Source organism: Tubulanus polymorphus, chromosome 3 (genome assembly GCF_964204645.1).
Source record: "Tubulanus polymorphus chromosome 3, tnTubPoly1.2, whole genome shotgun sequence".
In the NCBI taxonomy this organism is placed as follows: Eukaryota; Metazoa; Nemertea; class Palaeonemertea; order Tubulaniformes; family Tubulanidae; genus Tubulanus; species Tubulanus polymorphus.
The window spans coordinates 13,904,752-13,918,985 of record NC_134027.1 but is presented as its reverse complement, the minus strand read 5'-3'; the positions used below and the strand labels follow the sequence as shown (position 1 = coordinate 13,918,985).

Genomic DNA, 14,234 nt, shown 5'->3' with positions numbered 1-14,234 from the left:
TTGCTTAATGTCTTTATTATTTTAAAATGAAAAATCGTGGCTCTTATCTATTTTGGTGTTCGCTTCTCTTCACCTGAAGTCACTCGAGTTAGTCACGTTTTTAGCCCAGTTGGGACTTAAGTCCCAGCGGGCTATTGCGTTCACTTTGCGTTCAGACAGAATCCATTTATTTTGGGAAGTTTTGAAGACGCTTCAAGGTTATGTCTTGATATTTAGTTTATACATGTATCTACCCTAGGCCCAAAAACTGGCCCTGTCAGATTCAAGATGGCCGACTGGCAGCCATTGTTGTTCGCCAAAATCAGCAATTTTTACACATTTTCAAAGTTTTTGATGGAAATTTTAATCTTGGTGTCATCAGTACTCATTCGTAGGTGGAAAAAAGTATTTCCACATTAAATTCATACCTAAGCATATTGGTGTTGTATGATTTTGGTGAGTTTCAAGGTCATTGGTTTTTGTATGTGGCCACCAGGGGGCGTTGAATAATACAATAACTTAGTATTTCTATATTATATTTGTACCTATGCATATTTTTTTACCACAATCATTTGCAAAGCTGTAGCTCATGACATCTTCCATGTTTTTGGTGAGTTTTAAAGACCTTAGTTATTCTATATGGTCACCAGGGGGCGTTGAATAGTAGAATAACTTAGTATTTCCTTATTAGATTGGTACCTAGGCATATTTTGTTGCCATGATCAATTGCAAAGTTGTATTTCATGACATGTACTACTATTGTGGTGAGTTTTAAGGTCATTGGGTATTGCATATGGTCACCAGGGGGTGTTGAATAGTAGAATAACTTAGTATTTCCATATCAAATTGGTAACGAGGCATATTTTGTTATCACAATCAATTACAAAGTCGTAGCTGCTGACATGTTCTATGATTGTGGTGGATTTCAAGGTCATTGGTTTTTGTATATGGTCACTAGGGGGCGTTATGTATTGTAAATGATAGATTGTTGAGCATTTGAAACCACTTCCCAAGTGGGCATGGTGTCCCTGGACCCCTAGTTTCTTTCAGCTGTAAATTTTTCTTTGCAAAATCATTTCCACACAATCTGATAACAAATCTAGCAATTATCAACATGATGATAGTTAAGACACTGCAATATTCAAATAACACAGGGTTCGTAGCGATCCTGGAAAGTGCTTAATAGTGCTTGAATCACAAAATGCGTTTTCAAGGCCTTGAAAATGCTTGAATTTTCAAAATTTCAGTAAAAATCATTGGAAGTCCTTGAATTTTTAATGTTGGCCAAATTTTGTCAATTAGTTTGTTGTATTGACTTCAATACGCCCGCGCACTACCAACCACGTGTGAGAGTGCTGTGACTCTGTACTATCAGCGTGCTATAGACTCGTATACACTGCTGACTTGTGTATATATACAGTACAAATGTATTAGGCACGTGGCTCACTGCTGACAATGCGTATACAAATCTATTAGTAGACACGTGGCGGCACTACCGCTATCGCGCGCCGCGTATATACAAATACCGTTGTGATGAAATAAACAAACAAAATACTTCAAAATAATTCTAAATAGATTATTGGTAGTAAATAATGACCTCAAATTAAAATAAAGACCGTTCTTGATTTTGACGATCTTTGGAGCATTAACTATCGAAAAGTGATTTTTTATGTCAGGGTATCCCGAGCTGATCATGATTAAGCGTTAAGCTGTTATCATTTAGACGTTTAAGCCGGTCATCGAAATTTGTTGGATTCAAAATTAGATAGGCCAGTATGGGAAAGTGCCATTTCTCTGACGCTTGGTGCATGAATCATACAAAAGTTGGATTGAACGCAGACCAATTTCAACAGAAGCTAGGTGAAATCTCGCAAACAAAGTGAAACTCATGAGCTCATTTTAAAATCTGTGACCATGAGAAAAATCGGCTAAAGACAAGTCACATGAGTTGGCCGATGTAATTTCAGCCATCGAAACTCAAAAGGAGCAAATTAATCGATTGTAAATAGGTCGATGAGCTGTAATTTAATTTTGTATAATTTTGTTATTATTGCTTTCGATAGTATGGCTTTTTGATGGCGAGGTCTACCTATAGTTCCGTTGAAAGGCCCACAGATTTATTGTTTTAAAGTTATTAATTTCTGATACATGTAGTAAATCTTTCTTAAAATAAAGCTGAAAGATTCCAAAGTTATCAAGTGCTCTGCTTCAAGTGCTCTGCTACGCGTGGATGTTTCTTTATGATGATTTGCGTTTGTACTTCTTTTAAATTTCTGTAATAAAGGAATTTTCATTGCAATAAATTCGCCTTAAATACTAGTGTGTATATGGTATTTTTCAGAAAATAGTACTTGAATTTTGTTGAAATAGGTCCTTGAAAGTACTTGAATTAAGTTGGGCCTGGAGGCTATGAACCCTGTAACAACTATCCAAAAGCTTGCACTAACTTGGTCCGCGTCTACAATAAAACCATATCGATTCCCAGTCCCCCTGTGTAACATTTTATGTAACAACTCCGATCTCTTAGCTCTTTAACAAGTAATCAGTTCAAAGTTCGATTAATTCTACTACAGAAATACAAAACCACCAAGCAAGCTTTCAGTACAACCATGTCAGCAAGCCCATTTTTAGAATTTCTTTCTTGTTTGAATATTTATTCATATTGTGAACTACATTTTTTTGAAAATATCAGATAGTTTCCCTGCCGTGCCTATCTGTACCCTACGTAATTTTGGATGTAGACCATAAACAAATTTTTATCTTTGGTCTTATTTTACTACAAAATAATTCTTTAAGAAAGATGAAATACAATATAAACTTCTAGAATTAAAAAGATTTTTAGTCTATTACTATACAAATTGAGCGAATTTAAATGACATGGTTTCCAGAGTAAAGGCTCTTTGTCTGTGCAATTGAGCATATATTCATACAAATCTTTCATTAAAGCATTATCCATTCTCCAAACTCTACGTAGCTGAATTTTGAAAGAGGGTTTTGTGAAAATATATATGAGCTTTTTCACGAGTATCTGATCGCAAAAATATTGGTTTTGAAAAGCCAATCAGAAAACAAAGACGCAGAAATCAGCAGGTGTTCACGTGAACCCGCGGTATCGTCTACCGTTTTACTTCCTGGTTTTATTTTTAGATCTATAATTGTATTTCAAGATTGATTTCTGTGAAAGCTTTAGTTGATTTGGTTTTGGGGAGGAATATTTATAATAGCACTACAGAAAATATCTTTGACCATTGTGCAAAGTCCGGAAAAAATAGCTTTTTCTTAAATCGGATAGATGACCTTGATATGCTTATTAGCCATGTGCTCAAACTAAAAATTCAATCAAATTTTATTCTGCAAAAAATATCAAATCCAATTCAATTTTGTTTTATTGAGCAAATTTCAGAAAATTCAATTTTATTCCACATTAAAATCAATAAGACCAAGGGAAAAGATTTATCTGAGGTATTTATTCCTGCCAGATCCAGTCGCTGTCCGTGCTACTTTTGTATTTTACGATTGTATTGTGTAAATTATTAGGTATTGACTCTCAGCTGGGAGTGTATTTTGACAAATTTAACCCACAGAATGCATCATCATTTGCCATTTTATGAAAAGCTGACTGGCTGGCCATAGTGCCCCTTGGGGCTCTTGTTCAAGCAATGCCCTTACTCCAAACAACCTCTAGCTATAAAGGTAAACCACACTTTGCCCATGGGCAATTTATTTTGTACTGACTAGTGATGAGTTAAGTATAAGTAGTGTTAGGGGTTGACAATTATAATCTACATGTCTCATGCCGGTATTACAAACGTACAATATCATATTGACAATTGAAATGAAAAAACACAACGCAAAATCAAGTTAACCTTTTTTTCAATCCACCGTCATATTATACATTACATGCTTGTTACTGAAAAACTTCAGATATTACTGAATTAGTCAGACACGGGTTTGGCAGGTCTGATCAACAAAAACACTGACTGAGGAAATTTAGTTTTTGTGTTCCGTATTATGTTTGATGAATATACAACTCCTGTAGAACAGCTGTCAATGCTCGGTAGACCTGAAAATTACGTGAGGCTCCCCAGTTTAAAGCAACATTTAATAAACGCATTCAACCAATTTCTAGCCACCAAGTTCAGACATGAATCACAGATACTCACTTGCTCATAGGAAGAAAACAGTAATTGTATATATGTCGTTCTAGATCAAAGGTCGAGAGGTCGAGCTCATAAAAATCGCTTTTTCATTAGGAACCTAATTAAAAAAGCATTTCAGTTCATATTTAGATGTTTCGATTTAATTGTCTTAATTACATTGAATTCCAACATCTTTATAAGGTTTATTATTATTATCTAATTCACATTGAATTCCCACATCTTTGAATGATTTTTCATTTGGAATGTCAGGGATAAATGTGTTTCCTTGTACTCTGAAAAACATTACATAGCATTCTCTGTAAGGGCAATAACGTAAGTGTAAAAATAATGTTTTATGTGAATTTTAATTATTAAAAAGTGATCGTATTTCATCTGTAATTATCAAATGTTTATCTACTTCATCAAATGTTGTGAATTTTGTAATAATTGTATTGAATAAGATTTTATCTTTTTCATTCGATAACTCTATCATTAGATAATGATTTTTAAACATTAATTCAGTAATATTTTTCACTTGAAAACGAAAATGTGCAGTTTTAATCAAATCTTTAATAGGAATAAAATTTTTAAATGTAAAATATTTTTCTAATTCATTTAAATCGATATCTTTGAATTGTTGTATCTGTTCATTTATTAGACATTTTTTTATTAAAATTGATATTTTCATCAACTCGTTAATTACTCGTTACTTTTTATATTTAAAAATTTGATTAATGTACTCGTTAATTACTCGTTAGTTTTTTAATTAATGTATATATAATTATTTCTCTATATTTGGGCTTATTAATCTAAATTATTTCACACACACTTTTTATGTTAAAAATTGATTTTTTATCATCGAAATCTATAATTGATCTTATTTATCTGGATTATTATGCTAACATTTTACTCACACTTTTGATATGCGGAATTATTAGAGTAATTGTATATATGTTGTTCTAGATCAAAGGTTGAGAGGGCGAGTGAGTAAAAAATGAAAATTAAATTCGAGCGTGTGAGAATTTATTTTTAATTTTTTTATGAGCTCAACCTCTCGACCTTTGGTCTAGAACGACATATATACAACTACTGAAAACAATTGTGGTTAGAATTTTTCAAATAGCTGTTAGAAAATTTCAATAGTTGTTTGGTTCTAGATTATATATGTGCTGCCTAATTAGGGATTTTATTCATAATGGATATGTAACAAGCAATTTTACATAGCGGATAGCACTGCCTCACTGTACTGAATTTTAGTCCAATTCAATTAGCTATTCCTAAAAACTCTAAAAAAAACTATCATCAATGATCACAGCCATGTGTTGGTCAAAAGCAAAACATCATACACTTAGCCACTTAGGTACCTATCTGAAAACAGTTATGTAATAACATTTCATTTATATGGTACTTACAATGCTGAGGGTAAATAAAATGATGTTTGGTACCCCTGCAGTGATAACATTCATAGCCGTAGCATCAAAGCCCTTAGGCTACTTGTTACTAATTTAAAGGGTCCACGTCCATTATTCAGTTTTGGAAGCCCACGAAACATTAAAAATAACTGTGAATTTGATTTACTATTGCTTTGCCACTTGCTATCATATTTTTTGTGCATATATTGTCTAGATAATTAAATGATACTACATGATTGAATCATTTGCTGTTACTTCAAAACTTCTATTTTCAGCATTTTGTCCCTATCACATTGGTCACCTGCTTATCATTGGTCTCAAGATTGATATAACTGTAAGTTTACTATGCTCTTTTGTATGTGAGAGATGCCTATCTTTGCAGGTCTTAACTTGAAGAAGAAAGATCATTTGTTTTCGTATTTTCTAACCTTGTCTCAAACTCATGTTTTGACAAATCAATTCTGCCATCTCTGAGATCAGGCCTTGAATATAGTCCTTTCATTGCATGAACAGATGCATGTCATGTGAATTAGGATCTCATTAATGAAAAGTTGATTGTTTTGGCCCAGCCATAGGCTGGTCCTATCCTTTGACTATACAAAAGGAGTAATTGTAAATGATATGGTTTCTGGATGAAAGGCCTTTCACTGTGCAACTGAGCATATATTTATACAAATCATGCATTCAAGTATTACTCATTCTCCAATTCCATGGAAGCCAAATTTCGAAAAGGGCCTGGTAACGATTTACAGGAGGTTTTTCGTGAAAATCTGAGCGCTAGAATATAAAGCTGATTTCTGCAACTAAGGTCACAGAAATCAGTAAGTGTTCATGTGAGCCAACAGTATTATGTCTGCTGTTTTACTTTTACTCAATTTCTGTGAAATATTTAATTGATTTTGTTTCTAGGCCAGCCATAGTCTGAACCTATTACTATACAAATGGAGCGAATTTAAATGATACGAGGAATAGCGGTTTGACTGTGCAACTGAGCATATATTGATACATATCATTCATTAAAGCATTATCCGTTCTCCAAATCCTAGGGAGCAGAATTTTGAAAAAGGGTCTCATTAAGGTTTACATGAGCTCTTTCGCAAAAATCTGGATGCAAGAATATCAGTTTTAACAGCCGATCAGCGATAGGGAAGTCTCCTGATTGGCTGACCGCAGAAATCAGCAGGTGTTTATGTGAACCCATGGTATCATCTACTGTTTTACTTCTGGGTTTTATTTAAAGATTTAGCATTGTGTTTCAAGATAAATTTTGTGGAATCTTTAGTTGATTTAGTTTTTGGGAGGATTATTTTTATTTGCACTGCAGAAAATATTGACAATTATGCAATGTTGAGGAAATGGCTTTTTATCAAATCACATGGATGAGTTTGATATGCTAATGGCAAATTCAATCAGATTTTATTCTGCCAAAAAATATCAAATTCAATTTTATTTTGTGGAGAATAATCTTAAATCAAATCCAATATTATTTTATCCCTCATTCAATTCAATAAGACAAAGGGAATAAATTGATCTGAAGTATTTGCAAAATTTTTGGGCAAAAAAAAACAAATTTATCACCTTTTTTACATGATGACAATATCAAAAATCTGTGTTGTGCACGGGAAATTTGTCTAATAACCTACATTTTGAGAATAATTCTAAAATCATAACTTCGTCCACAGCGTCATCGCTATGTTCAAAATGAAACAGCACATGCGCACTTTTACGATACCAGCTTTAATATAGTCACTACCAATAAATGGCAGCTTATTGGAACACTGCCAGCTTCCTGGAAAACTTAAACTAGGCCACACATCAAGGCGTGTTTTCACGTGATGCACACTTGACTTCAAACATACGCAGCACATATATCGGCAGGTAGGCCGTCCGTTTTTATCAAAAATTAGATTTACTTCAAGGAATTCCAGGAAAATGTTTTCACTCGGTACCTTTGAAGTCAGGTCGGTCGGGTTACGGCAAACAGAACATTATTTTGATGGGATGGCCTCATAAGAAATTAGGTCGAATTTTAATTCGAAGCAGTTGACCAGAGACTTAAACTTATTTATGCTTTGAACTTAGTCATTTGTTTCAATTGATAGGTCTGCTTTTTCCAAAAATCAATCACATTGAATAGAAAATAAAATAGTTGTTTCTATTCATACAATTTGCAGTTAGATTATGTATTGGACAATGTCCATGAAATCATATTTTCATCTTTTTAGATTTCATCATCTGAATTTGAGGGTACAGTGACAACTCTGATTGGCTATGTTATATTCGCTGCAGCTCTTATAGTTTTACATGCATTAACTTCTATAACTGGATTTAAAAGGTAATCATCACAAGAAGCAATGGAAAAAGGGTTTACAAACTATACACTTTTTCTATTCTTGAAATATTCTATGATAAACCCTGTATGAGTCGTCATTGAAATGGCTGTTATCTCAATCTTAAGCCCACTTGAGACTTAAGTTCCAGCGGGCTATTGTTTTCAATTAAGAGCCAGGTCCAAGGTCCCAAACCAGTCTGGGTTCTAGTACAACTGGTACTTGAATTTTACAACGGTGTCGCTGATTGGCCAATATTGGCTTTGATATTGGCCTCATGTCATCAAAGTTGAACATGCTTACTACACAGTGCACTATGATATTATCTTTATAAGCTTCGCCAATTTGGTTTGAAGTAAGATAGGCCGCTTCATAGTTAGTCTTTGATGACCAGCCGGACGAGATCTACATGACCCATTATCCCTAATATGAAAAGAAGCCATCCTACTGATTACAAATCCATCAGAAAAATTTATCTATTAGTATAGATTACCTAATCAATATTTAACCCATTAGCACTCAAGTCGCCCGTATACGCCCTGCTTACTACTCCTCAAGCCGCCCGAATCCGCCCCGGCACTTTTTTCGTATGCTGCACAAAACAGTTATTGTGGGATTCGAACCCAATAGCTTATGATAAACTACATACCTAAGTCCTCGAAATACCAACCAGAAATCAACATCCTCCTATTTCAATTTCTCGAGTATTTCGAGTTTGAACATGATACATCTGAGCGCTCACTACAAATCCAAGTTAGTTTGGATGAATTTCGGGGGCCCAAAAGGACATGATTTTGATGGCCCACCTCATCGAATCATACATCGTATAAAAGCCTAGAGTATTTACTACAAAACTTGTAATGCATGGAAATAAACAGCAAATGAGCTATTTGGTATCGTGATGAACTTAGAACCTTGAATTTTCTGAGGAGTAATTGACACTGCATTGCAATTCCTGAGTGCTTATGGGTTAATCATTTCGGAGGAACCATTTTCTGGGACACAATGCATAGGCTTACTACTGTTGCCATGCGTATGTGGCGAATGCCTTCAGATATTAAACACTTTTAATGATTTTTAGTGAGCATTCATTGGCACATTTTAACTGCAATAATTCGGGGCTCGACCTGTCATGCATGAGATGTCATGAGGTTTTGCCACATTGCAAATAGCCATTACCTTCCACAATATAATAGTCATCCATGGGTTCAAGATTGCTCTAAGTGCTTGGAAAACTCATATAATTTCAAAAATGCAAAATTTGTAGCTTACGACAGCTTCGATGATTGTGGTCAGTTTCAAGGCCATCGGTTTCAGTATATGTTCCCAGTGGCATCGAAACCCTAGTTTCTGGATGAGTGGCATTGTACAGTATCTTCAGTTAGAGAAATAATGTAGTCCAGAATGTCCACCTTGACAATTTATTTGCAAGTAGTTCATATGAGCCAACTTTATTAATTATCTGTGGAAAGTGTCCCTTCTTTCTCTTGATCAGATAGACTTATAGATAGACCATAGTTGCTTGGAGAGCTGAGTTTATGGAGATATGTGTACGTTTCTATCATGTCTCCACACAGTCTTCTGTTGAATAGACTCGGGAGGTAGAGTACTTGTAATCAATCTTCCTAGCGAAGATGCCTTCAGGATACATTACGTGGGGCACATATTAGAACTTACCTTAGCTTGGGAACTATACCCCTAAACATTTTTTGGAATACCTGGTACCGTCGGGTGGCGCCGCCACGAGCCACATGACTCAATTTCTTCCTTAGCACCACTATTTTTGGTGCGCTTTTCCAAAGGAGCTGCTGCTTAGACGTTATTCTGAGTTTGTGTTCAAGCTGACTGGTAGTTTTGTTGGTCCAGGACCAAGCTAGCACCTCCGGTTCTTCAGTGAGTTCATTCCAATAAGTCTTACGATTCACATGCGTCTATAAATCGATCGGATTTTCTCACAGCCGGGGCATCAGTCTCTGACCACGTGTTCACTTCCTCTCGTTTTTCAGGGAGGTTTCACAGGGCTTCTCGATTAGCAAGTAGTCCGAGTTCAAACCGCATATAATAGGTTTGATTTAGGAAATATTAATTAAGGGAAATACATTAATTAAAATATTTCTAATAATCGTTTTAATTTAAGATTAATTTTTCGCCAATCATTAATAATTATTTCTGATAATTAATTTAAGTTGAGGTAAATTTTTTTTGGGAGTCGTTTATTGTTGCTTTTGTTTCGGCAATCAATAAATATGTCGGATTCTAGAGATAACAAAGCCCGTTCTCGGGTTCATGAATCGTCCAGTACCTCCTCTCCTACTGGCGCGGTTCGACCTCCAGTAGGGGTGCAGGCCAACGTTCCCTTGCAGGAGCCCTTGGCCGAAAGTTCGGGGCAACAATCCCGCAGCAAGACGGCTAAGAAAGTCGTGGAGTCGTCGGGTTTCTGCCAACCACACCGTCACTTCAGTTGCGACAGTGGTACAACAGGCCATTAAACCTCGGCTCATACTGGTTCCCGATTCTGCTCCGGTTCCGTCCCAGTTTGAACCTTCCACTGGGTCCCAGTCTGGCCTTAACGAGGCGGCACCGGATAAAACCGTCCGTGCTTCGGCTCCGGCTACCCATTCTTATCGGGGCCCGGGTTCCGTGGCTGTGCCTATTAAAAGCCTTGTCCGCAATCGGGATTTCAGATAGACCTGAATCAGGACTCGTTTCGAGTCGCTCGGCTGGGCCCGGTATTTTAGCCTCCACAGGGAAATCAGAGTCACGAATTTCCCCGCAAGCCCGCTCGTCAGTGTATCGGTCCCCTGGAGAGGGGCGGAGTAGGTATTACCCTTCGCCGTCGGGTATGACCTCTTCAAGTAGGAAACGTATGACCGTTATCGACGAAGAAGGGCACGCGCCTGGTCCAGCACCTCGCCCTCGACGATTTTTCAGGAACCGTCGCAGGAGGTCTTTATCTCCTGAGCCGGCGGCCTCCACGTCCGACTTCATTTTCGCTGAGGATTTTAAGGCTTTTCAGGCGGAAATACGAATCCTATTGGATTCGGTAAAGGGCCATCTCGGCCCGTCAGGATCTCGAGCTTCGCGGCCATCGTCGTCCGAGTCGGAGAACTCTGTCCTGAGGATGTTCCCCTCAATGTCCCTGATCCCAAGGATTTTGATGAGTATTCCTTGGAGGTAGGTCCTGGCACGCGTTCGGGATCTAGGGAGTCATCACCTTCAATCCCATCCGGTGTGACCGATCCCCGTTCGTCAGTAATGATCAACCGACCACCCAGCCCTTCGGGCTTGGTCGCCACTATTTAGACTGTTCGGCGCCAGTGGATAGGCCTTTTCGCACACTCACATTCAGAGGTTTTCCGCAAGCATGGTGCCACTGTGCCTAAACCTCTTAAGTCCGTGGATCCGGCAGAGTGTATGGCCTCGTATGCTGCCTCCACACGGGACCCTCATGCTCTTCGCGAGTCCTTTGCAGTGAAGGCCGAGTGGACTCAGATCGATACACACTAGTGGGCTTAGGATCGGCCGACTGGGTTAGCCTATCCTCCGCCTGGCTCATGCAGGGAAAGTTTTTCTCACTGAGCCGCAGATTCCCCGTTAGCATCCTACTAAAGTACGCCCGGGTCAACTGAACGATTGTATGGCTCGGTTGACGCGGATGTTAGGTCAATTTTGTCTGCACTCTCGGTCGCCCCGTCCTTAACATTCAAATGCCTAAGGCGGGGTGGTCTCTTCATTTTCATTCCTGGAGAATATCACAAGAATCGGGAGTTTCCAGGATATGGCCTTCCTGTCACTGATTGGTGAGCTCAGGGAGTTCAGTCCCTACTGTAAAGGAGTCTGCGGATCCCTCTGAGGTTGCGTCTGCTCTGGCCGGTATGGATAGGATAATCCAGTCGCTGGGACGGTCAGCGTCACATGCAATCTTCTTGCAGTCAGGGCTCATGCTAACATGATTCTGGCGGCAAGGACCTGTTAGATAAAAGATTTTGGCTCTAAGCTCCCAGAGGTGACCCAAGATTCTCTGTTCCGGGCCCCGCTGGGTCACTCCAATGGCCTTTGTTCGGGCTGGTGTGCCCCAGTGGTAGCGGAGTACCAAAAAATCAAGGATTCGCAGGCGAAGTCTTATCGACCTTTCAAGATTCCAAGGAAGCCGGTGCAGACTGCTAGTGCGGTAGCGACCCTGGTTCTTCCACAGAGTCAGGATTCGTCTTTTTCTGGGCTTCGTCTTGGGCGGGTAGCCAAGGAAGGGTCAGGTCCTTCAAGCGTAAGGGTAGGGGAAAGTCCTCTGCAAAACCCTTTGGGAAATCCCAGCATTGAGGGTCATGGGCGCTGGTCCGAAGAGTTTGGAGACGGATGGGCCACAAGAGTAGTCTCGAAAGGTTTCCGTCTACAGTTCGAATCAAAGCCTTACCTGATGAAACAGCATCTAGACATGCAACCCAAGAGGGGTCAAGAGTCACATATTACCCCTGCTATGGAGGAGTTACTCCAGAATGGTGCTCTCCAGCTGGTTCAAAACGAGTCCTCTCCGGGCTGGAACTCAAGAGTCTTTACAGTGCCCAAGGCTTCAGGAGGCCTACGCACTGTGATAGACTTGTCCTCAACAAGCATCTCAGGGTGCCGAAGTTTCGCATGACCACACCGCAGCAGGTAGTTCAGGCGCCCCCCCCCCCCCCCCCGGTCAATGGGCGTCGTCAATCGATTTGAAGGATGCATACTTTCAGGTGCCGATTCACCCCAAGTCGCGTCGTTACCAGCAGGTCAAGTGGAAGGGTCACCAGTACCAGTTCTCAGCTCTCCCTTTCGGTCTAAGCTCGGTCCGCAAGGCTCTGGGGTTCTTTCGCAGGAGGTTGATAGGCAGACACGTGTGGTTAGCCACCGTCAATCAGACGGTCAGGGCCTATCTTCAGAACCAGGGAGGCACCAGATCGGTTACGCTTACCGACCTTACCAAGGAGATTCTCCTCTGGTGTCAGGCCCGAGGGATTCACCTGTCTGTGGTTCACCTGGCGGGCAAGAGGAAAGTTGTTGCCGATGCCCTCTCCCATCAGGATGTGGCAAATTCTACGGAATGGTCCCTTCATCCAGGGATGGCAGTTTGAGTGGGGTCCCTGGTAGGCGATCCATTGATAGATCTGTTCGCCACCAGGTTCTCCCACTGTAGCCGCTCTCGCTGATTTTTTCCTCTTTCTTTTTGAGGTTAAGAGGCAGCAGGTGGTAACTATTAAGGGTAACCGGTCCGCTTTTGGCCATACTTTCAGTGCGGCTGGTATCCAGGACTTAACTACTGATCCCTGTATTTCTCAGCTCATTGCGGGTTTCTCAGACATAGGGGTGGTCCTAAGGTTTCTAATGGCTCCTCCATATGAACCCCTCTCTGAAGTGAGTCTTTCTAAACTGACTAAGAAGACAGTGTTTCTTCTTTTTCTGGCCATGTCGGCCAGGAGGTCCGAGATTCATGCAATAACGACTCGGTTAATGATCTGGTCATATCGTTTTCGGCCCAGGTTATAGTTTTTTTGTTCTCCACCCTTTCCTCAACGTTATCGCTTAGAATCAAAGACCGGGTGCGGTTGGTAGACAGTGGAGGGTAGAGGCTCTGACTCATAGGGTTCAATCAGACCTTCCTGACCGGGCGCTTCGTCCGGTGCGGGTGCTTTAAGATTTTATTTGCGTCTGACAGCCTCACTTCAGGGAGAGAGAGATTGGTTGTTTATATCACTGAATGAACAGTCGCTGGGTCGCAGAGCTAATTTGTGAGGCTTTATCGTCGGTAGTGCCGAGCCTGCTCGAGTTGTCAGTCATCAGGTACGTTTGATGCCGACTTCATGGGCAGCATTTTCAGGCGCCTCCATCAAAAAGGTTTGTCGAGGGGCTTTCTGGAGTAGTCAGAATACCTTTGCTTCCTTTTATTTGAAGGATATTTCGGGGCAGCTGGGTTCTCTTTCCGCAGTGGGCCAAGCTGTCATTGTACAGGGTGTTCGGGTTTTTCCTTCAGGGTCTGCTCACGCTAGTTCTTATCCCGGTCATTCATCAGATCCTTTTGATCCAAATCAAAATGATTGATTTATGTTTTGTTTTGATTTTTGCAGTTCTGTTTGGCAGCTTAGGCCGGGGGGTCTCTGCCAAGCTCTTTGGGAGTGTGTTGGTTTCATTCGCTCCCATGGGCTGCAAGATATATATATATATATTTTGCATGGTTACAGGTTAGATTAGATTTAGATCTGTGTATACATGTACATATTTTATCTGTTTGCTCTGGTCGTGAGTCTAGTTTAGAGTCCGCATGCTGGATGCAGGTAATTATCTTTGCAGGGCCTTTGTTTTCACCGCGGAACGCAGGTCTTGTTGGTGATTCAGTCTTTGCACGGTTT

At 39.8% G+C, this 14,234-nt stretch overlaps 1 protein-coding gene across 2 annotated transcripts in view; it reads left to right on the top strand.

Annotated features, from left to right (window-relative positions):
• LOC141901338 (E3 ubiquitin-protein ligase MARCHF6-like) overlaps nt 1–14,234 on the top strand; it is a 122,639-nt gene that overhangs the window by 68,758 nt on the left and 39,647 nt on the right. For both annotated transcript variants that reach the window (XM_074788522.1, XM_074788523.1), the window contains exons 11-12: nt 5,806–5,864; nt 7,756–7,865. In XM_074788522.1, the coding sequence (XP_074644623.1) occupies nt 5,806–5,864; nt 7,756–7,865 (169 nt within the window). The remainder of the gene's footprint in view (nt 1–5,805; nt 5,865–7,755; nt 7,866–14,234) is intronic.